Genomic DNA, 21,188 nt, shown 5'->3' with positions numbered 1-21,188 from the left:
GAAGCTGCTGGTGAAATGGTATTTCTGTTAAAGACGATTCTAGCCACCGGTTTCAAAGCTCAGTCTCGACTACAGAAGTCCTCGGTTAAAGCCTCAGTGAGTAATGGCAGATTGTGCCCCCTGTTGAAGCGCCATGGTCTTACCTTCAGCACTGTGTTGATTCCCCGCCCTTAAGACATCTACTTGTGCTTTATTGCCTCATTTTAAATGACTCATTCATGAAATTCAAATAAAATTAGATCTGAACATGTATGTAGTTGCAGAAACTGTCCTCCAGTTGTAAAAACAGTAAGGAATGTTTTGCTCATGCCATCCAAACTGGACGGGATGTCCATCCTTCCTGTAGTGTGATGTAATCCACCGCTAAAAATGCCTGAGATATGGAGACATGGACAGCTGACCTTGACAGAAGAAATGTATGCGCTCTAAAATCTCTCTATTTTAATTGAATTGTTTTGGGTTTTGTTGAATGAACCTGTGTGCGCAAAAGTAAGAAAAACCCTAGCTGAAAAAATGTGATTTGAAGTGATTCGACGCCTCTGTCTCTCTGTGCGCCTGCACTGTCTAATAGCTGATAATGTAATTACGTTTTCATCAGAGGGAGGCCTAATGATTGACTGTCTCTGGTGAAACGTGTTATGTGCTAGTGAGATAAACCTCCCTCCTGAATGCTCCGGGTTTGGTCGGGGCTGTCAGATCAATAATTTCTCCTTCTTTTGTTCTCCTCATTTATAATACTGAAGTATATTCAATCATAATGCTTTTTGAATTGCTAAGAGGAAAGATAGGCACGGCTCCAGCATTTCTTGATAAAGGAAACTGCAGCCTGTTGTGAAAGCAGGTGGAAAGCTCGGACTGCTATGGAGTTGTGTACACCGAAACTTTGCAAAATTAGCTCCAGTCCAAATTTTGTTTGTTTGGTCAAGGTTGTCCGCTGCTACCAGAGGTATTGTGCTTTATGGCAAGCCCAAGCTTCTCTCCTGTTTCCCTTTGCCAAAGAACTCTCCCTACGGTCTAAGAGAAACCTTGTACACTGTACAACCTGTGTCTCCACACAGCCTAATTGGCCTGTCTGTCTTGCCAGGAAGTCTAACCAGTTTGTGTGTGTGTGTGTGTGTGTGTGTGTGTGTGTGTGTGTGTGTGTGTGTGTGTGTGTGTGTGTGTGTGTGTGTGTGTGTGTGTGTGTGTGTGTATGTATGTGTGCGTGTGTGTGTGTGTGTGTGTGTGTTTCTCTGTATTTCCCTGCAGGCTTTGAGCTGCTGTATCAGCCAGAAGTGGTGAGGCTCTACCTATCTCTGCTGACGGAGAGCCAGAACTACAACACCCTGGAGGCCGCCGCCGGGGCCCTGCAAAACCTCAGCGCTGGACAGTGGACCGTGAGTCCAGGGTCGGGGAGGGTACACCACGCTCTGTCTCAATTATAGATTTTTGTACTTATATATTGCACTTTTTGCAACTTGACCTTCTAGTAGCAGACATCTTGAATTGTGTTTGTATTGAAACTGAGTCTGGTGGGCTAAGAAGGCAACAAGGCCTGCCTCCAGAGGTTTTTGGAGTGGAGCTGTGACAAGGTGTAGATGCACTGCCTTTGCACACCATATAGCACAAGGATCATTTTCCCACTTCAAAATGTGTGATTTTGAGGGAAAAATCAAGGCCTTGAATGATTTTGAAAATCAAAATATAGACAGGGTCATAAGAAGCTCTTGAATTCATATATGTTGTGCAAGAATAGAAATTGAGGTTCTTTTGACATTATTTTACCTAAAGTGGAAATAGACTACTTTACTCCTGCAAGCATCTTCTTGTGGTACTACCGTTAGCACTGCTGTCACAAAAACAGTGGTAGCAGCATGGCTACTGTCCAAGGCAAAAAACAGATGTAAGAATCCCAATATGACTAGAAAACCTGATCTCACTGCAATGAAAAGGCAGAGTTAACAAACAGGCAGGTTCTGTTACATACTGATCTAGTAGCAAAACAGCTTCAGGAGTTTCAACCTCCTATGCCATGTTGGGTGTTTAACTTTGAGGAATTTGGGCCTGGAAGAAAGACCTTCAGAAGAGTATATGAACCCTGACAGCAACTTTGTAATCTGAAATACTTCTCAAGACACAACCCAACCAGGCAGCAAGTAGTTCAAACACAATCTTTTCATTGATAGTAGTTTTATGTGCAGGTCCTTCATCTAAGTACGGCTACATGACTAGATAAGGGTTAGATAACCAACCAAACTTTCATCTGTGCTCCTAATGATGGATGATATGAGATCCTCTACAGCCTCGACCAGACATTTATGCCAATTAGAGTGTTTATGTAGCTGCTGAGAGGATGTCTGGCTCACAGGTAGCAGTGAATTATCAACAGGGAAGGCGGGTTGTTAGATGCCAGTTTACAGCAGCAGCACCCTGGGCAAAGAGCGGTCAATGCCGTTTTTCAGCAGGGCTGGCTGTATCCAGCCCACAGCAGCATTATCACGTCAGCGGCTATCTTAACACCCACGTGTCAGACTGTTAACACATCCGTCAGTCCTCTGGATTCACCAGCAGCACCAAGCCTCCTCTACCTCAAGTAGAAAAAAAACAAAAACAGAACTTTTTATTGTATTTTATTGTATGTATTTTTACGAGTTAACATCCATTCCACCATCCCTCGCAGCGTCACATCTGGTGGCCGAACGAAGCATGTCCCTGCTCTCTGGGATGATATCAAGGCTTCTTTTTTAAAATTCTCCTTATTCTCTACTGCTTAGTTCTGTACCACTGGATTGACCTGCTTTTAAAGGCTCGCTACTGCTACCTGCTGGTTGAGCTGTGTCTGTCCTCGGTTTAATTACATCTCTTGGGGTACCAGTGCTTAGAAGAGAAGCCCTTTAATGTCAAACTTAATGTTTCATGTAACAAAAAAATGAGAAGTAAAATGTACTGATGTTTAAATTAAGACAAATTATATCACATGTCCATTCAGAGCCCCACTGCGTAATGTTGTGAATTAGTCAAGTCCAAACAGCAGTGCTCAGCTGCCACGCGGTTAGTGAGCGAATAACTGAGTGTGTGTGAGCATGAAGGCATATATTGTCCTCCCCTACATTGCTGGTGTCACAGAGGTGACCTGGATTCCTCCAGTGGAGCTTTCCCAGTGGTCCAAAGCGAAGATATGTGGCCGTGCTGGGCAGCTCCCAAGTGGGAATCTGCAGGTCTGCATGAATGTCAAACAGGATGTTGCTGACGGTTTGTGCTCACTCAGCCTACCCTAGACGTTAAGGTCGAAATTATAAAAAGCAGTCACACAATGCCCTTTGTCTGCCCTCCAGTGGTCCAACTACATCCGAGCCACGGTGCGTAAGGAGAAGGGTCTTCCTATCCTGGTGGAGTTACTGCGCTCTGACTCTGACAAGGTGGTCCGAGCCGTGGCCATCGCCCTGCGCAACCTGTCCATCGACCGCCGCAACAAGGACCTGATCGGTATAAAGCATTAGCAGTACCACACACACTGATTTAAGAAATTGTGGCTGTAATTGCTCTTATCTACTAGAGCTGCAAGGATTAGTCGATTAATTGATCAAAAGGAAGTTAACTACTAGCTATCATGATTGTAGATTAAGCTTCTGATATTTTTTAAGCAAAAATGTTTGAAGTGATAAATCTACTATGTCTGAAGTGAAGTATCTGCTGGTTGCATCTTCTTAAACATAAGGATTTGCTGCTTTTGAAGAGTACTTGGGTTTTGGACTGTTGGTTGGACAAAAGAAACAATTTGAAGACATCATTGGAAAATTGATGATAATTTCTTCCAGATGTTTGACATTTTACTGACTAAACGAACAAATATATTGTGAAAAATGCTAAACGATTGATGACAGAAACAGTCGTTATTTGCAGCCCAACTGTCCATACCAACCTTGAAGAGATCCCTTCATAATGTAGCTCTGTTGTAGATTAGATAACGAGGGACAAAATCTACAGTCCTTGGGCTACTGAAAGCTCATATTAGCTTCATCTAAACGTTAGAAAACTTACAGAAGGTCAGTAGATAAGATAGCTGATAAAATATTCCCTTTGATGTTTAACACAAACTGTTTCCAAAGACAGGTCTAAGTTTTTATTGAATCCAGTCAACATATGTGGAGTCTTGTTACATATTCTAAAGTTTAGGTGAAATGGCTTCGGAAAAAAAAAGACTCCGTAGACTCAATACTGTACTACATATCTTCTTAAGACTCATATTTTCAATAATATACCTAATATAATCAATGCTTTGATGGAATATGATGACATTTGACATTTATCATCCCTGAACTATCACCTGGTTAACCTCAATAATGACTTCACCTTACAGGAAGTTACGCCATGCGGGACTTGGTGAGCAACCTGCCCAGCGGTCAGCAGCGGCCGGCCAAAAACCTGGAGGAGGACACTGTGGTCGCCATCCTGAACACGATCCATGAGATTGTCACTGACAGCTCTGAAAACGCCCGCTCCCTCATCCAGGCGCAGGCCATAGAGAAGCTGGTCGCCATCAACAGGACAAGGTAACACTATATACTGTTTATATAATCATCCCATATTGTCAGTGTATGAAATGTTGCTTTGCAGCATAGAAGTAGTTGCTATTTCTAGGTTGAGTGCAATCGAGCCAGCAGACTGATATATTTGGATCAAATCATGGTAAATTTGGAAAAAAAATTTACGCATCAATAAGACCACTGCACGATTATACAGTCGACTAGGGAAGAACCTACCAATGTTTAATTTGTTGTCGTTATAATTTGTTTCGTCTTTTGTGCTAGGGAAACAAAGAAATCTTTCTTATAAAAACTGTCAGCCCTTCATTCGATCTTTGAAAGAACATAAATGTATCAAAAAACCTTTAAAGAAGTATGCATGGCTTGAAAGATGGCCCTTGTATAAAAATGAGCTTTCTGTTTAGTAGAAATACATGAATTAATTGGAGCTACATGACCGGAGGAAACACAGAAAAGGGGCTGTGGGATTCCCTTTTGCTCAGAAGAAAAAGAAAAACCTACAACAACCAGAATGTAAGAGTAACAGAAAGTTACTGTAACAGTAAGGCCGCCAGCTAGTTACAAACAGTATCATTTTACATCTAAACAGTGCACTTAAATATGTTCATGAAAACATTTTAGGAGGTAAACAGAAAATGAGCGGGATCGTGGTTCATGTTTGATCAGCGTTGTGAAACAAGATGGTGGCTTCCTCTGATTCACAATCTTTCTAAACAGTATGCTCATATACGTTTTGGGACACATTTTAGGTAAGAAAGCAGTTACGGGATATTGGTAAATAGTTTATCGGCACTGTTTTGAAAGTTTGACCAGAGTTTGATGAGACATCGCTCGTGCGAAGAGAGAGAAAGAGCAGCAGTTCTCTCTCTTGATGCAACTTAACTCGTTGTGTCTGTGGCTGCGGGCATACAAACATGCAGAGAGGACAAGCTGTGTTCATACAACAGCTTTGAAGTCTGTCAGATGACTTGTTTTGCATATTTTGGTGGATTTTTGCTGGCAAAAGAATAGGGGGCTGTGGGCGCAGGCACAAGGGAGAGAAGTTTACCACTCGACACTGGCAGATTGTTTTTGTGTGTTTTTATCACATTATCTTCTACTGTTGGTCAAACAGGTTGTATCACATACAGTGAACAGGACCTTTATCGTTACACGTCTTAATACCATTCTAGACTTGTGGGTATACATTATTATACGTGTTATAATTACAGTATGACCTTGAATGCAGTTTGCCTCCTGAACCTTCATATTAGTATTCATGAAGGATAATGTAATGTGTCTCTAATGGCCCAAGCTTGGCTTCCACAATACACTACACTAACAAGCCTGAGCCCACACACACCACCACTCACCACACATTCATTAAAAGGCTTTTAGAACTGGAGGGCATTGTGATGAGGGGGTTGCCTCTGAAGCTGCTGCTTGTGCAAGTAAGTGAGAAGTTGCTCCTCTAATGCCGGAGTTCTCCTCAATAACCTGATAGTGAAAACTAACAGGTTTGAGTCAGATATCCAACAGGTATCTTATTTTACCACAGTGTTAACCATTACAAAATTAAGTGCCAAGCACCACACTTTTCGTTTCAGATCAAGAGCACTTCTCAAAGGCTCATCCCTGTGTGGTGAAGTATTGATCACAAGGAGAGTCACTCTAACTTGCATGAATATACGTAGTTCATTCATGGACCAAATAGCTGTGTTTCCTCGCAGTCTTCCGAGATTAGCTTTCTTTGAAGTGACGCCCCCACCCACATGTAATTAATACTGGTGGCTCAGAGGTAGCTAATGAAAGGAAATGTGCACTCATCTGGCTATGAATTAAAAACTAGACCCTGGAGCCACTCAGGGGAGTCAACGTCTTTGAATAAAGAGATTGATTGCAGCAGCGCTCTGCTAGCACACCCAGCCGTCACTTTTTGAGAAGGGTTAGATGAGGTTTCTGACTTTGATGAGTTAGATGAGTTATTTCTTCATGTATTTCCTCATCTTTTTGGCCCTCCCGCAGCCAATCAGCTCGTGAAACAAAGGCGGCGTCCCACGTGCTGCAGACGGTGTGGAGTTATAAGGATCTGAGGAATGCTTTGACCAAGGACGGCTGGAACAAGAGCCACTTCCAGGTACTCATGTCTGATGTTATGGAAATTACCAGTGACGAATATAATGGATCCTAAGTATTTTTATTGTAATATCAAGTTCCTAAAAGAATATTATTTAAACATATAGAGATACAAAGTTTGGAGAAGAACCACTGTGAGAATCAATAGAGTTTCCCACTTAGAGACTCTTTAGATGAGAAAAAGGGTTATTAGCATTGAATGATAATTCAAGATAATTCTCCTGTGATTTTATTTTTCATTTTAAATTTTTAATTACAGCAATTGTATGAACCAAAGTATTACTAATCATCCGTAAGTATTCATACTGTGTTAAATGAGAATCATTCTCTTTTCAATGCCCACCCAACACTGAGAGAGAGACTGAATCCTCTCTGTTCTCCTTGTTGCTGTTGGAGCTGTGTTCACCTGCTGCTTGCTCTCCCCTCAGCCCACCGTCACAGCAACCCCTAAATCAACCAAGAACGGCAAGCCGGGCTATGACGACACCACTCTACCCCTGATGGAGAAGAACCAAGGTGAGTTAAAGTGTGTGTGTGTGTTGTGTGTGACTGTTGCTGTTTTTGCCTGTTTAGAGGACCAAGGGATAAGATGAGAGAGAGGGAGAGAGAAGACCCCCGGGGCTCTCAGTGATTGACAATTAAATATCACTGTTATTTAATTCACTAGAGTCTGATGAACACATGGGGGTCCAGTGGCTAATTAAAAGATAAGGCTGGTGATATTCAAGACTCTTGTTATTGTCAACAAATCCCTTGAAAAGAGTAAAACCAAAGTGCTTCACTTTGTCTCTTAATATTTTAATCTAGTAAACCTAACCCTGTTCATTGGTCTCTACTAACGATATCATAAGTGTTGATTTCCATTTTCAAAAAAAGATTCGAGATTTTCCCAAAAGAAGCTGGGCTATGTCATTTTTAAGCAGCTGTAAAATAGAATAAAGTATTCAGAACATTTTTGGGGGACTATTTCCAGCAAAGGACTATGAGTATTTTCAGCAGCAGGATGTTCTATATGGGATTAACTCAAATTAAAATGCAGTTCCCATTTTCATAGTGAGCTTTTGCCACATAGCCAATACTTATTAGCAGGATCAACCGATTGCTAGTGTTGTCTTTTCATGGGAGAAAAATATTGAATATCACCACATTTATTCTTAAAGGTGCCCTGCATAAAACAGTTTAGTTGCTGCAGAAGTCAGGGTATTAAGAATACAACCTGTTAATTCGCTGTATTTTGGTCAGATTAGTCATAAGTCTCACTTGTATAGTCCTCAAAGCAGGTTTAAACTAAAACTAACAGTAACTTGAAAACAGCGTACAATCATGTGTTTCCACTTGGCTGAGGTCATGTCTGTTCCTCTTCATGGCTATATCGGTGCGCTGTGCTTGCCACATTACTACTCTCATCCTCTGCGTGGTGAAGCTGTGGTGTGTTAAATGTCACAACAGTTCATAGGGGTAAAAAAAAAATAAAGCACATAAAGTGAGAATGGAGCTTTGAACTGTGTACTGCTGCTGTTGAGCCGAAACCTTCAACTCTCAAGAAGTTAGTTTTGACAGAAAATAAAGGAATGACCTCATTCTAGATGCTGGACTCCTTTTAATTTCTCTCGTGGGTTTTAATTGATGTAATAGGGTCAGAGATAACGACAATTTGGCCAACGTTAAGTAAGTGTGTATAGCTGTATCCACAAGGAAAAAAAAACGGGGTTTTCTGTATCAGCAGCAGTATGCAGTCTGTGGGGGAGGGTGTGGGACCTGGCAGTACATCGGCCCAACAACAAACATCTCTTTGACAGAGGAGTCAGTAGCATAGCAGCAGTTAAATGTCCTAATTTTTGGCCTTGTGCCCCATTTTTATTTTTTTGGGTTTGTTTTTTTGCATCCATACATGCACATGAACGCGGCAATCATGCCTCCTGCCCACTCTCAGTTTGCATTATTCAATCACTGGCCGAGAACCATTACTCTGAAAAGCAGCAGCGTTTTGGCACAATGACTCAGTATGTGTGTGTGCCTTCTTTTGTACAAACGGCATATAAATGCTTTTCAGGCACCAGGAAATGTGGCAGTGGTGATATGATACCTATGGATGAGCTGGGTCCAGGTAAGAGCCAGACTGCATGCTCGTCCTCAGCCAACGAAGAGCTAGCTCTCCTCTAATCTCTCTCCAGTGTCCAACAGTGTCCTCTCTGATTCGACTTCTCTTTTAACAGTTATTCACGCGTTGCCAACATGTTATTTTTAATCTGAAAATTCAAACCCCTGAACACTCTGATCTCGGCGCGATGGCTTCAGACCAGACTTCCTACTTGATGCTCTTTGATGCTGTATGCAAGACCCCTCTCTTAAAAGATGTTTGTGCAAAGCTGGGCATTCATTAGAAGCTCCAAACCAAAAGATGTGGGTGGTTCTCCACTTAAATTGATACACTCTTAATGTTATAGGGCACATTTCCACTCCTGTACTACTGTTCAAAGCAACTATTCCTGCTGGTGTTAAAGATATAGAACTTCGATGGTCTTTCTTTTATATTATTAAATCAAGAATTTTGTGACTCTCTGGGTTAATAGTCAGAAAAAGAGTTCTGGACATGAAGAAGAAACCTTTCAGAGGTAAAGGGTATGTCATGCAGGTTTTCCTCCAAGCCTCTGGGGCCACACTTATCAAATGTGTAACGATCACTCTTTTTAAGTAAAATGTACAATGACATATTTGAACTTGTGTGCAGTCGTGGTTTAAAATATTTCCCGGCAAAAGTTGTTTATATGTAGGCTTAATGTGCACAAGTTATCTGTGCAAAAAGTTAAATGCCAAAATGAACAGGTATCCTGAATCCGATGATGATATATACCAATACGACTCCAACATAGTTGGCTGTAAGAAGATACTAGAGGCACGTTGTGCAGCTTAAACAATAAATGCTCAGTGCAGTTTGAAATAGAGATTTGACTTTGCTGTGATACTTTTTTCAAACAAGGTTTATCCAGTCCATTGTTTTACAGTGCCAATATTAGCACTACATTTTGCATGTGCTGTGAACAGGTAGCAGTAGTATTGCACACTACAGATAGGGATATAAACTTTTGTGTACTCTGACCCAGTGTTGAGATTTAGACTGAAACAACGTGAATATGTCTCTACAGCTCTGCTATTGTCAACTGTAAACAGCCATTAGTGAATTAATATATCAATAGATAAGTAACCCTATGATGTATATGAATGTACTTCACACTAAGTGGCAGAAATAATAAATCAATCTGCACATTAGGAGCTGTATGAGTGATCAAAGTTTGATTCATTAATGCTGAACTGGTTTGTTGTAATAGACCCAAACAATAATTGTTGCAAAGCTACATTTCCCTTTCTGCTGTGAGGCCGAGGCGGCGACAGTTTTTTTGTGGTGAAGGCATGTACTTTCTGTCACATCTCACACAAGCAGTGAAAATCAGCCAAAAGCGGGCGCCCCGGTGACTCGGTTGGTGGTGCGTGCAGGGTTCTCTCTGACTCTGGGATAAATACTGGCCATTAGCTGGGATATGTGAAAATGCATATTTACACTAAGTTACAGGGACAGGGTCAAAAACTGCCTGCACTAGATACTTCATCTGGTTTGTTTAACCTACAGTGGCGGTAAATAATTTAAGTGCCAGAGAGTTTAGACAAGCACAAGCTTAAAGTGTGCTGTTTAGTCTACTTTCCTGTGTCGAACAACTTTTCCGGCAAGCGTTCCAGTGCAGAAACCCTCTCAGTCTGTCACTCCACATGGGTTAAGACAACACTATAATGATCTGTCATCTTTTTTATTTAATCAAGGATGGAGAGGAATTAACAGACCTTTGTTCTCTGACCTCATTAGATGGTTACTCCACCATTGACCAGAGGGACAAAGACTGCAAATACAAGGCAGGCGACGGCTCAGTGGACCTGACAGAACGGGAGCCATTAAAGGTACGGTCAGACCTCCTCTGGTCTCCTGGGGGACGAGGGCATGGAGGATGAAATAATGATGTCTCATTGAAATGTTATCACATGTCTTCTCCCTCTGTGTCTCTCTCTTTCCCTCTCTCTCTCTCTCTCTCTCTTTGTGTTTTCTGTGGTGGTCCTCATTAGAAGCTCTTAATCCTATCGATTCTTTAAAGAGGCTGCAAGTTGTCATTCTCTGTGAATGTTGCCCGCCGCAGCTCAGCGCTGTGGATGGCCTCAGATCTGCAAGCCACCAGTTAATTGAGTGTAAGCTTCTGGTGTCTGTAAAGTAATTAATCTGGGACTGATTAAAAGAAACGCCAAATAAACGCCGCTCGTGGAGACGACCCTCGCCTTGGCAATGAACAGGCTTGCCACGTTGTCAAGTGGTCGGCTGCTGATTATACAGCTGCTTCTCAATGCAGCGAGAACTTTGTTTATTGTTGAGCTGATTGGCAATCCAGCTTCAAAGAGGAGTCACAGGATAATGGCCTCAGAGGCTGTCTGACATGTTTCGGATAACTCCCAAGTTTATTTTTGATCTTCTTTGCTGCCAGATAAATAGCATGTCCCCTGTGGAACTGTGTAACGAATGCAAATCGAGAGGCAATTAAAAAGGTGTGTGGTCATATTTCTGCCTCTCCAAGTAACTCAAAAGTCACTCCGAAAATTAAGTGTGAAGCAAAGTAAATAACACTGTTAAAAATTGGTGGTCTTCACATTTTTATCTGGATTACAGTATCAGAGTGACAATAACACAATTTGTCAGTGGGAGGCTGTTTGTTGTTTTTTGTTTTTTTCCATAAATAAATTGAAAGTTTTATGATAATTTAGGTTTATGAAATGTAACAACTGGCCACCTGTCAAATTCATTATTTAACCAACTTCAACCATAGCTGCTGACTGCTGCTAATTGTAGCTGTTTAGTAAGTAAATTTAATGTAAGAATCAGTCAATGTGCTCAAGTCTTCTAACATTAGCTTCATATCACTTAGTTAACTGAATGGACCAAGTGTGTGCTTGACTGCTTACAAATGTATTTGCAAGAGGAGCACTATGTTATTTATTTCTTCAAAAGTTACATAGTCTTGCTTTAAATTTTAGTGTTGGGTATCTTCGTTTCTGTTGTGTGGTATCTATCAGCGTAGCATATCTGCAGAGAACTGTGGGACTGTAACTTAGATATTTATCCAAGATGCCTGTCCTTCTCTACAGTCATCCATGTGTAAGCATTTTGTTCTCACTGTGGACTGATAATATAATTATTTTTGTGTTATAGCAGTGGCAGTTTATGTAATGAGCAACAGTTGTCTACCTTATCCTTTAGAAGTCAAAGCAACTGACATGGTTAGTAGGTTATCAGAACATAAATCCGACTCTTGAACATTTTTCCTGATCCCTTTGCGGAATTTATTTTATTGTATGTTAAAAGTGACACTGCTGATTTATTTTGTTTAAAGGGGAAATTTATCACAGGCTGAAAAGCAATGTTTCATTATCAGTCACCAGTTGAAAGTTTAAAATTTCTTGCACAACTGACCTATGATTTGTCAGAAATGGGCTCTCTTGCAGCTTTCAACTGTGATTACACACTCTGGAGGACACTTCTATGATTCTATGATTTTCATTATAACTGAAGTCTTTTCTACATTGAAATGATGTCAATATTTGTTGAGAAACTAATTAAAATGGCATCAAAGACTGGCCTCAAGTTCAGAGATGAGAAGGAAGTGCACTTTTTAAGAATTACTGCAACTCTATTTTAAAAAGAACTTCCTCTGTGTACACAGCCTGTGAATAAACCAAACATCATCACAATTTTGCACAAGAGGATTTTACAGTTCAGGGCGTCCATTTGTAAAACCTGAATGAAGCATCCTTCGTAACACAACTTCAACATCTGTATAGTTTTAGCTGATAATTAATTAATCACATTAAGTTTGACAGCTATATTTATAGCATCTACTGTATCGGCTGCTTCAGTGCTCAACAAGACCTCAAACTAGATCTATTTGGATTATACTCTTCATGATATTTACAGTAGGTGAATTGCTAAAACAGTCAGAACTGAAGTTGTACTGTCACTTTTTGAAAAGACTGATACACAATTAACAGTCATGTTTGTCGACAGGCCTTCTAGTGTCTTGAAAGTCTGCTGTCTGTACTTCCCAGAGGTGTTCTGCCTGCCTTTGAATGCAACTTGGCTGTTGAAACTGCTCTCTCCCTCTTTCATTTGCATGGTTTGGTTTGCTCTTTTGTAACCTCTCTGACTTCTTTCCAAGCTTTCCTCAAGGCAGGGAACTAACACTGGCTTCTCTGATCCTGGATGCATGTGTGTGTGTGAGTGTGTGTGTGTGTGTGTGTGTGTGTGTGTGTGTGTGTGTGTGCGCGAATGTATTTGTGAAATGTATTGACCTCTTTTTGTTTTTGCTGTGTTTTGTTTTCTTTAACCCGTCCTCCTGTGGCCACAGAATGACACAAATAGGAAACACTATATCAGGAGTAACAGGCCTGCGGTCAGTCTGGTGGACGCTTGTGATGTTAAGCCCCAGCCTGTTGACTCCTGGGTCTAAATGCATGCATGGTAGGTCTGAAAAATAAAAGCACAACAGAAATAACGACCTTCACCTTTTGTGTTGGATGGTGTCCTATCCATTCCCGTGTTTGTGCAACGTTTCCACCTGTGTTCCTTTCACCCTCACACTGTATCATGTAGACCTGCTGTCACCCTGCACCCAGAGCAGTCAGCTGGAGAAGTCACCATGTTACTTTCATGGAAATTCACATTGCTTGCAGCTCAATTTGAGTTTGTAAGAATAAGAATTTATAAGAATTTCATAAATTCATACTTCGTGTTTGACTTCTTTATATTTACTCAGGCTATTACATTACGCATACTTATTTGTGTAGATTGAAGAAAGCGTGTTGCTCCAAAAAAATAATTACAAGATTAATCTGAAATGGGAAAATTTCTCAAATACACTGACAACAGTAACAGGGCCAGAGAACCTGTCAAGCTTTAGATTTTGTCACATGTTAAAGCAGTTTTACTTAATGTACACCTAACAATTATGTATTAGCCTTTTTTAAAGACCAAATTCAAAAGAACAAAAGTGTCAGGTATAGTGTGTGTTTACCAGCTAAGGTTCGCTTCCCACTAGTTTGTGGGACTCCTGTTGGTTTACAAAAACACTTGGTTTACAACTTGTTTATCTACTGTTCGTTATTAAGGCCAGTCCTGGATGCTATCAGAGTGTAGGCTGACGTTGGCAGCTCTGTTCTGCTCTTTGTTGTATCCAAGTGAGCCCATCTTAATGTCACGTTTGCCAGATACATTGGTTGGTCCTCTTCCTAAAAGCTTGTAATGCTAGAAGGTTTGAAAATACTATACACTAGCTATGCACATTATGATGGAAATCAGGATTACATTACAAGGAAATGACATACATTGTCCTCATCATTTCTGTGATGCTATAACTAACTAGTTCTCCACCACAATAGAAAACACGCTGATTTATTGCCATGTTGTCAACATGGATCATCAACTGGTGAGAGTGCTAACTGTGTCCTGGGATCACTGTGACTTTATTTCTTGGCTCTGTTTTACAAGATTCTCATTTAAAACCAATTCTAATTTTACCACTCAGGGTGATCAACACGCTGTTGTTAAAAAGATAAATGTCACATAACTCTGTAAGACACATATAAAGTTAGCAGGCTTTCGTCTCCGTTTACAATTCAGATCCACCTGTCTGTTGGAAATGTAAGACTTGCTTGACTCACTGCTTCCCCTGACAGCCTTTGTTGAAATTGGTGGCAAATGATGAAGCAGAGTCATTCCTCTGCACTTCAGATGGATTCTCCGGGGTCTCAGTTATCCCTTAATGAAACACAGTAAGGAGAAAGAGAAAGATATGCACACACACATAGAATCTCCTCACTGCCTACATGCAGTGTAGATACCATTGCTTTGGTCAATGCAAGATGACTGCAGATAAATAATTCATGTGAAATGATAATTTGATGATGGAAGCCAACACATAAAAATGTGCGTAGACACTAATTTCACACATAATCGACTCACACATAAGACGTCCAAGGCGGAGATGTAATGAAGGGTGAGCACTTCATTTACATACATTTTGAGGTCTGAAGTAGTTGATTTGAAAATGTTGTCTTGTAATTCCATGGTATAAATGATTACCAAGTGGCTATTTATGTAATTCAGATTATTATTATCCCATGTAAGATACGGAAAGAAAGAATTTCAGCTCCCCTCTGTGGTTAAAATAATCTGTCAAACGTCTGTTTTAGATGAGAGAATAAAGTGTATTTGAGCAGAACATTTGAGTAAATGGAGCTACAACCGAAACCATTAATATCTAATGAAGACTTTCTGCTGAAACTGTTGTTTTTCCCCGGTAGGAATACTTTATTAGAGCATCCCCCTGCATCCAAGAGTAGCTGTAGTGTGTATGTGCTCATGTCCATGCACCTGGGCTGCAATGCAACAGCTTGTTAAACAAGTCACAGGGAAAGAAATCTAAATTATTAATGTCCTTGAACCTGTACATATTTTATTTGCAGTGCATTAGTGGCTGTTTGACCAGCTATGTAATGTCCCTTGCATGACTTTGTAAAGCTGCAAGCTGATCTGGGTGAGCTTCAGTAGTTTCATTAATCCATTGGGAGCACTGATCTCCTCCTGCCTCCTCCTCACTGCTGTTGTCCTTTCCTGTGCCAGAGGCCTCTTGTCAGAACTCACTGTTCTTCTCTTCCTCATCTTCTTATCTCAGTCTTCTTTGCCAGTGGTCATCAGCTCAATTCTTTCACCTCCATCCATTGCATTATCATAGGAAATACATTGTGTCGCCTCTTGAGAGATGTAGTACGTTTTGTGGTATTCATTGTTATTTAGTCACTTAATTTTTTAGATAATGTTGCAGGTAATATCATCAGGTGAGTAATTTTCCCTTCATTTAGCACAGGCAGGATTTTATCCAGCACATTAAGCATCTGTTTCGCTGTCTCTCGCCTCCATTTGCCATCTGGAATGTTATGTTTGAAGCATTTGTTGATGGTGATGTGTTCTGTCAGGTACCGTGATAATGCCAAATGATTGTTTCGCATTCTGAAATCACATTTGGAGAGTTTCATTCAAAATTCACTTTCAGTGATGGCAAAATGTGGCTCCTGCTCTAAAAACATAAAATTTTTAGTACGACATGTTTCAGGTGTTCAAAGTTGATGATGTTATTTTTTTTTTCGTATTGTCAGCAAATCCAATGAAAAGACCAAAACCAAACCCTTCTGAGGCAAAAGTTTGACTTACAGCTCACCAATTATGTTTTAATCTGCAGCTGTAAAAGAGTCCAAACGATAATTTTTTTAAGTAGATGAGGTTCTACACATAATGTCAAAGTTGCTTATATCAAGTGTAGCCTACCTCAGCCATCTTGAAATGGAGGTGCTGCAGAACCCTAAGTGACTCTAGTTTATGTTGTTACACTGTTTTTAATGCTGCATTTAATTAGGTTGGCCACTTGGGGGCAAGCTGTAAAAAGAACACATGACATTTTATCACATCTGTTTCCGTCCACCAGCTAGTCTCTAAGATTCTATCTGCTTTTTGATGCTGAGGCTTTAGCGTACAGTTGGTAAACAGAGCTTTTTTAAACGGCCGTGCCCCACAAGCTGCCCACTGTGGCCGAGATTATGTAGGAACACCAAGACTGAACCAAAACACTTAAGTTGCCAAAAAAAAAACCAATGAGCTGAAAGTTGCTAAAATGCTTCATAAAGCTACAAACAACTTCTTTACATTACACAGTCATTTTCTCCCTTTGTTAATATAGAAATATTGATTAGTTCAGCGTTACAGATGTACATTGTCAGTAGTAATGACTTTGGGCTGATGGTGTGTTTCATTTGAACTGGAAAGTCAGGATTTCTGATTTCCCAGTCAGAGATTTGGACTGGATCCCCCCCTGAAAACACATAACAGACCTGGATAGTCAGGAAAAACGCACCAACCTCCATCTCAAAATCTAACATGGCTGCTCAGCACATCAACAGTAGTGAAAACTGAAGTCCCGTACAATTTCTATCCATAGAGCATTTGCATGTGCACATTTTTGCATATTGTGTTGTTATCAGCTGGTATTGCTAGCAATGCCTAACCTGGCAAGAATGGGATTTGTGACTTGTTGTACTTCACCAAGGTCAATGGAACACACACAGTCAGGGCAGGGAGGTCTTGAAGGGAAGAACTGAGAGACAGGCTAACACATGGTTATGGTCTTCAATGGAATTTGTCGACAGTAACATAAAACATTAGAATAAATAATGCCATATTATCCTTTGTATCACTGAAAGTAGTTATTTGTCTGATATATGTAGCAATTTGGACTGAAACTCTTCATGTATTATCTTTTCAAACTGTATGTGTGGTTCTTCTAATATTTTTCTCTCTTGTCCACATGCTTCAGGCTTAAAATAACAACAGTGCGACACCCCAGCTAGAGGAGGATCTCTCATATCACCACTGCCATTTCACATGGAGCTCTTCTTTGGAGTTGGACTTTGTACAGAAAAGAGGATTTAAAAAAAAAAAAAAATGATCACAACAGCGACTACCCAGCAGCAGCCAGCATTCTCATGCTTTTCAGAAAAAAAAAGAAAAAAAGAATAAAAAGTGACTTCTTCTACTACTTTCACATATCCACATTCCCACTGGACATCATGTGAATTTCACAGTGTTGACTCTTGTTGAGCTCAGTGACAAGAAACTGACAGAGGCCGGTGCTGGTGAAAGACGGGACGTATGAAGGGCGGACAAGGTGTTGTGAAGGAAGTGAAAGGAAAAGGAACGTGTATTGGAAAGAAACCTGTAGGAGAAGAAGTTTTCACATCTGGAAGAAGCTCAAGCCTCAATTTCATGGGTTTTGGAGAATTTTACTTTCAGCTTGTTGTCAAGCTCTGGTATTTTGATGTGAACAGGTATGGACTGGTGTGTTTGAAGGTTGGTGAATGTTTGCTTTCAGATTGGTGGCGTGGAAGCAAGAAAGAAAAAGTAAGAGAAAAGAAACAGGGCCTGAGAAGAGCTGTAGCATAGTGGATAAACATGAACCTCCTAGCAGCCCGCTCTCATAGACTTACAATCCATTTGGTTCACTGTGTTTTTTCAAAAAAAAAAAGAAAAAAAATGGAACAAGTGCACTGAGATGCTTTGAAATCAAAAGTGAATAACAGATGATTGATGTGCATTTTATAAAGTTGAGGATTCTGCAAGTTGTGGTCTGGAGAAAGGAAAGTGACATGGTGTGTTCATCAGATGGAGTGACACTCTCTTCGGGAAAGTAAGCTAAGACGGAAACGTTCTGTTTCATCGTGGTCAACATGCACAGTACGAGCTGAGTGGCATGTTGACCCTCACTCACGGAGCTGTGGTTACGTGTGTGACCACTCAGGTTGTATAACGATGCAGTTTCACGAGTTTCCTGGCTGGTTGCTCTTTGTCAATGATGTGTATTAAAGAGGATATAAGGCATTCTGTTTATAAATGATTTGTGTTTTTGAAAAAGCGGGGCAGAGGATTTTTCTCTTGTTGAAAGGATAGATCTAAAATCATTTTTTTTTTATTTTTGTTGGGTTTTATATAAATGTATATTAGGGTCAAAAGGAAAAAAAAAACTGAAAATGAAGGAAAAAAACAACAAAAATTACCGACTTCTTAGTTGTATATTAATATCACATTGTTTGGAAAGCACATCTCATTTGATAAAGGCTCACCATGTTTGTAAACAAGAAATAACCACGTAACTTAAATGTGTGTCAAATATTGTCGAGTTACGCCGACGATCATCTATTTATATTTTGTATTTGTCAAAAAAAGTTACAGAAAAGAGTTTATCTGCAGTGTTCTTTCTAAAGACGATTAATTATATGTTGTCTGACAGCTCCTGCATCTTTGAAAGAGACACTGTGGAGGGGTCAGAGGTCAGGCCAAGGTAATGGAATAGACAAGAGATGGCAGTGTTGATAAAAGTCCTTTCATTTTTCTTCCCGATGCATTCATACCGAGTTACCGCCAACCCTCGACACTCCTTCACTGGCACATCTTAAAGAGAAATATTCAGTCGTGAGCATGAAGAAAAACTGTACAGATGTTTATATTCTATTCTTTCCAAGTGCCAGTTTTTTGTGGTTGTCATTTGGATATTAACTAATCCATTCATGTGCAGGAAGAGAATACAGGTGGATGAGTGAATCTGGATGTTTCAGACAAAAACAAAAGTTGCATCACACTGTAAAAAACAAAACATCAAGTTTGGTCACATAGTATATATTTTTACAATGTTTTAGAGTGGATGTGATGTAGAAAAGCAGAGAGATACAGAATCATATTGCCATTTTTCTCTTGCTTGGTGAGACTGCAGACAAAATCCAGATACGGCGATAACGTCTCGTCTCCAGCACTTGTCTGCCTCCTGATTCCCTGCGGTCAGGAGACGGGAAGAGAATCTAATCAAGTTGGTGTCACTCATGCGTCATCAAAGGCGAACGGCATGTGCCTGCATTGAAGTCTGATTTTTCTTTGTGACGTATGTGACTTTATAAAGCTTGCATATTTTACACAGTGTTTACAAAGATGTACGTTGTGGTAAAAATCAATAAACTACAAAAAAAAAAAAACAATACTGTATAAACTTTAATTTCAGAGGTTAAAAAAAAAAGTTAGAACAATACCCAGCATCCCTTTTGTGTGTCCTCAGAAGTGTGTGCTTTCATTGGACAATACCGAACCCTCGCAACAAAGACCCATACGGCTATTCCTAACTGCATTCCTCTGCAGTGCCACAACCAAAGGATCTGGAGTTGTATTTACACGCGTTCATAAAAGGGTTTTGGGGTTTTTTGTGGATGTGCAGTGTGCATTTACAAAATAAAGAGCCAAGCAACTGTGCTGTAAAGTCAATGCAGGACACGGACACACGTTGAATCAAACAAACCTACCTGTGTAGATATGACCGATTCAAGACCGTCAAAATAAAGTAACTGTAACACTCAGTAGCAGATGTGTTTGTACCTATCATGTGCCTTAACCTTTTCCATGGTAGATAAAGATAAGTGTGTTTTATATAACTTTATTCCTTCCTATTCGACTGTCATCTGTCCATCCTGTCTGTTCACCTTTCCCCCCCTCCTTCTCCTGTGTCACCCTCCCTTCCTTCTTTCCAACTCACTCATTCATCCATCCTGCACCCCCACCCAGGCCCACTGTCTCCTCCCAACCCCAAGTAGTTTAGACTGTTGGTGGGTTTCTGCCTTGTATTACGTTGTATTATAAACTTTAAAAAAAAAGAGATAGAGTCATTCAAAAACATGGTTTTGATTTCCTAGAAGTTGTTAATGCTTTCGTAGCGAGCAGAAGCGATGCCACAGTGACAGAATGTATTATGTTGATTTTACTAATACCCAGAGGCAAATATTACGCTTGTTAAACATAACGGAAAAATACTGGTTTGTAGAGTATAAATTTGGTGTGTTTTCAATAAATCATGCCTGGAAAGAAAGTGTTGCCTGGCTCTGCGTCTTATTTCACACTATGTTATTCATTTCAAGTCAGACTCAGGCTCCAAAGTCATGATTGAGGATCTTCCAGAAAAAATATGTTGCTGTTTAACTTGTACTTTTTTCATCAGTAAGTGAGAAAATTATGTCTTTTTAGAATGTAGGTGAATAGACATCACTTATTTTGTTTTTCTTTTTTGTCTTTTACCGCTTTGGAGGCCAATAGTGTAAGTTAATCAATCTTTTATTGTGAGATAAAAAGCTAATTATATTTTTTAATTGTCTGAGCATGGCAGACAGAGTTCCACTTTAGGATCCTAATACAATTTTGCATTTGACAACAAAATAGTTGTTTGCTTTTGGCCCGTGGCCCTCCATTAAGTTTCCGTTTGATTATCTAAGGGCAAAGGTTTGAGCATGGAGTGAGTAAACCAGATGACCATGGCTCAAACCTTACTACTGCATTAGCCACTACTGAATTATTTCTGAAAAAGCAACGAAATTGCTGGTATAGGAATCTGTGGCAGACATAATTCAGTTGATTTTATTTGTCGTGATGAAAGAAGGAGGTAAAGGATCTGCCATGCAAAATGTCTTTCCAGTTTTCCCATGGAAAATTGTACACAATGTGTGTATAAGCCAATGAGTGACCATTCTAAAATCCTCATAAAAGCAGGTGACATAAGAGTGTGCATGAGAAAAATCGAATCCTAAGCCTCCTCAACATTTCTCGTCTTGATAAAAAAATATTTCTGTTACAGAAATGGATATGGGTTCAAAATGTTGTCCGAATCAAATCTAAACTTGAAGTTATGGTGTTTGACCTTAAGACATTATTATTGCAGTTAATCAATTGTGAATGAGATTATCAGTAAAGACAGTATCCTCTGTTAATGTAGCTACTATGTATCGACCTTTTCACAGCCAGCATTTAAATGTGTCATAGCAAAAACATTTATCAGTTGTCTTGTTGTTGCATGTAAAATGTTCCTACTGTGTACAAAAACT

The 21,188-nt window shown here is 40.1% G+C and overlaps 1 protein-coding gene across 12 annotated transcripts in view; it reads left to right on the top strand.

Moving 5' to 3' along the window:
* The window catches only part of arvcfb (ARVCF delta catenin family member b), a 223,693-nt gene extending 203,511 nt beyond the window's left edge, over positions 1-20,182 (top strand). For 9 of the 12 annotated variants that reach the window (XM_030418249.1, XM_030418243.1, XM_030418246.1 and 6 more), the window contains 9 exons: positions 1,249-1,376; positions 3,315-3,465; positions 4,340-4,532; positions 6,531-6,642; positions 7,070-7,157; positions 8,695-8,748; positions 10,501-10,592; positions 13,079-13,191; positions 17,096-20,182. In XM_030418249.1, coding sequence (XP_030274109.1) covers positions 1,249-1,376; positions 3,315-3,465; positions 4,340-4,532; positions 6,531-6,642; positions 7,070-7,157; positions 8,695-8,748; positions 10,501-10,592; positions 13,079-13,180 — 920 coding nt within the window. In that variant the 3' untranslated portion in view covers positions 13,181-13,191; positions 17,096-20,182. The remainder of the gene's footprint in view (positions 1-1,248; positions 1,377-3,314; positions 3,466-4,339; positions 4,533-6,530; positions 6,643-7,069; positions 7,158-8,694; positions 8,749-10,500; positions 10,593-13,078; positions 13,192-17,095) is intronic. The other 3 variants (XM_030418250.1, XM_030418247.1, XM_030418251.1) reach the window with 3 other exon arrangements.
* Positions 20,183-21,188: the final 1,006 nt, after the last annotated feature.

Source organism: Sparus aurata, chromosome 5 (assembly GCF_900880675.1).
Source record: "Sparus aurata chromosome 5, fSpaAur1.1, whole genome shotgun sequence".
In the NCBI taxonomy this organism is placed as follows: domain Eukaryota; kingdom Metazoa; phylum Chordata; class Actinopteri; order Spariformes; family Sparidae; genus Sparus; species Sparus aurata.
The sequence above is the reverse complement of the archived record's forward strand: the minus strand, read 5'-3'. Positions and strand labels throughout refer to the sequence as shown.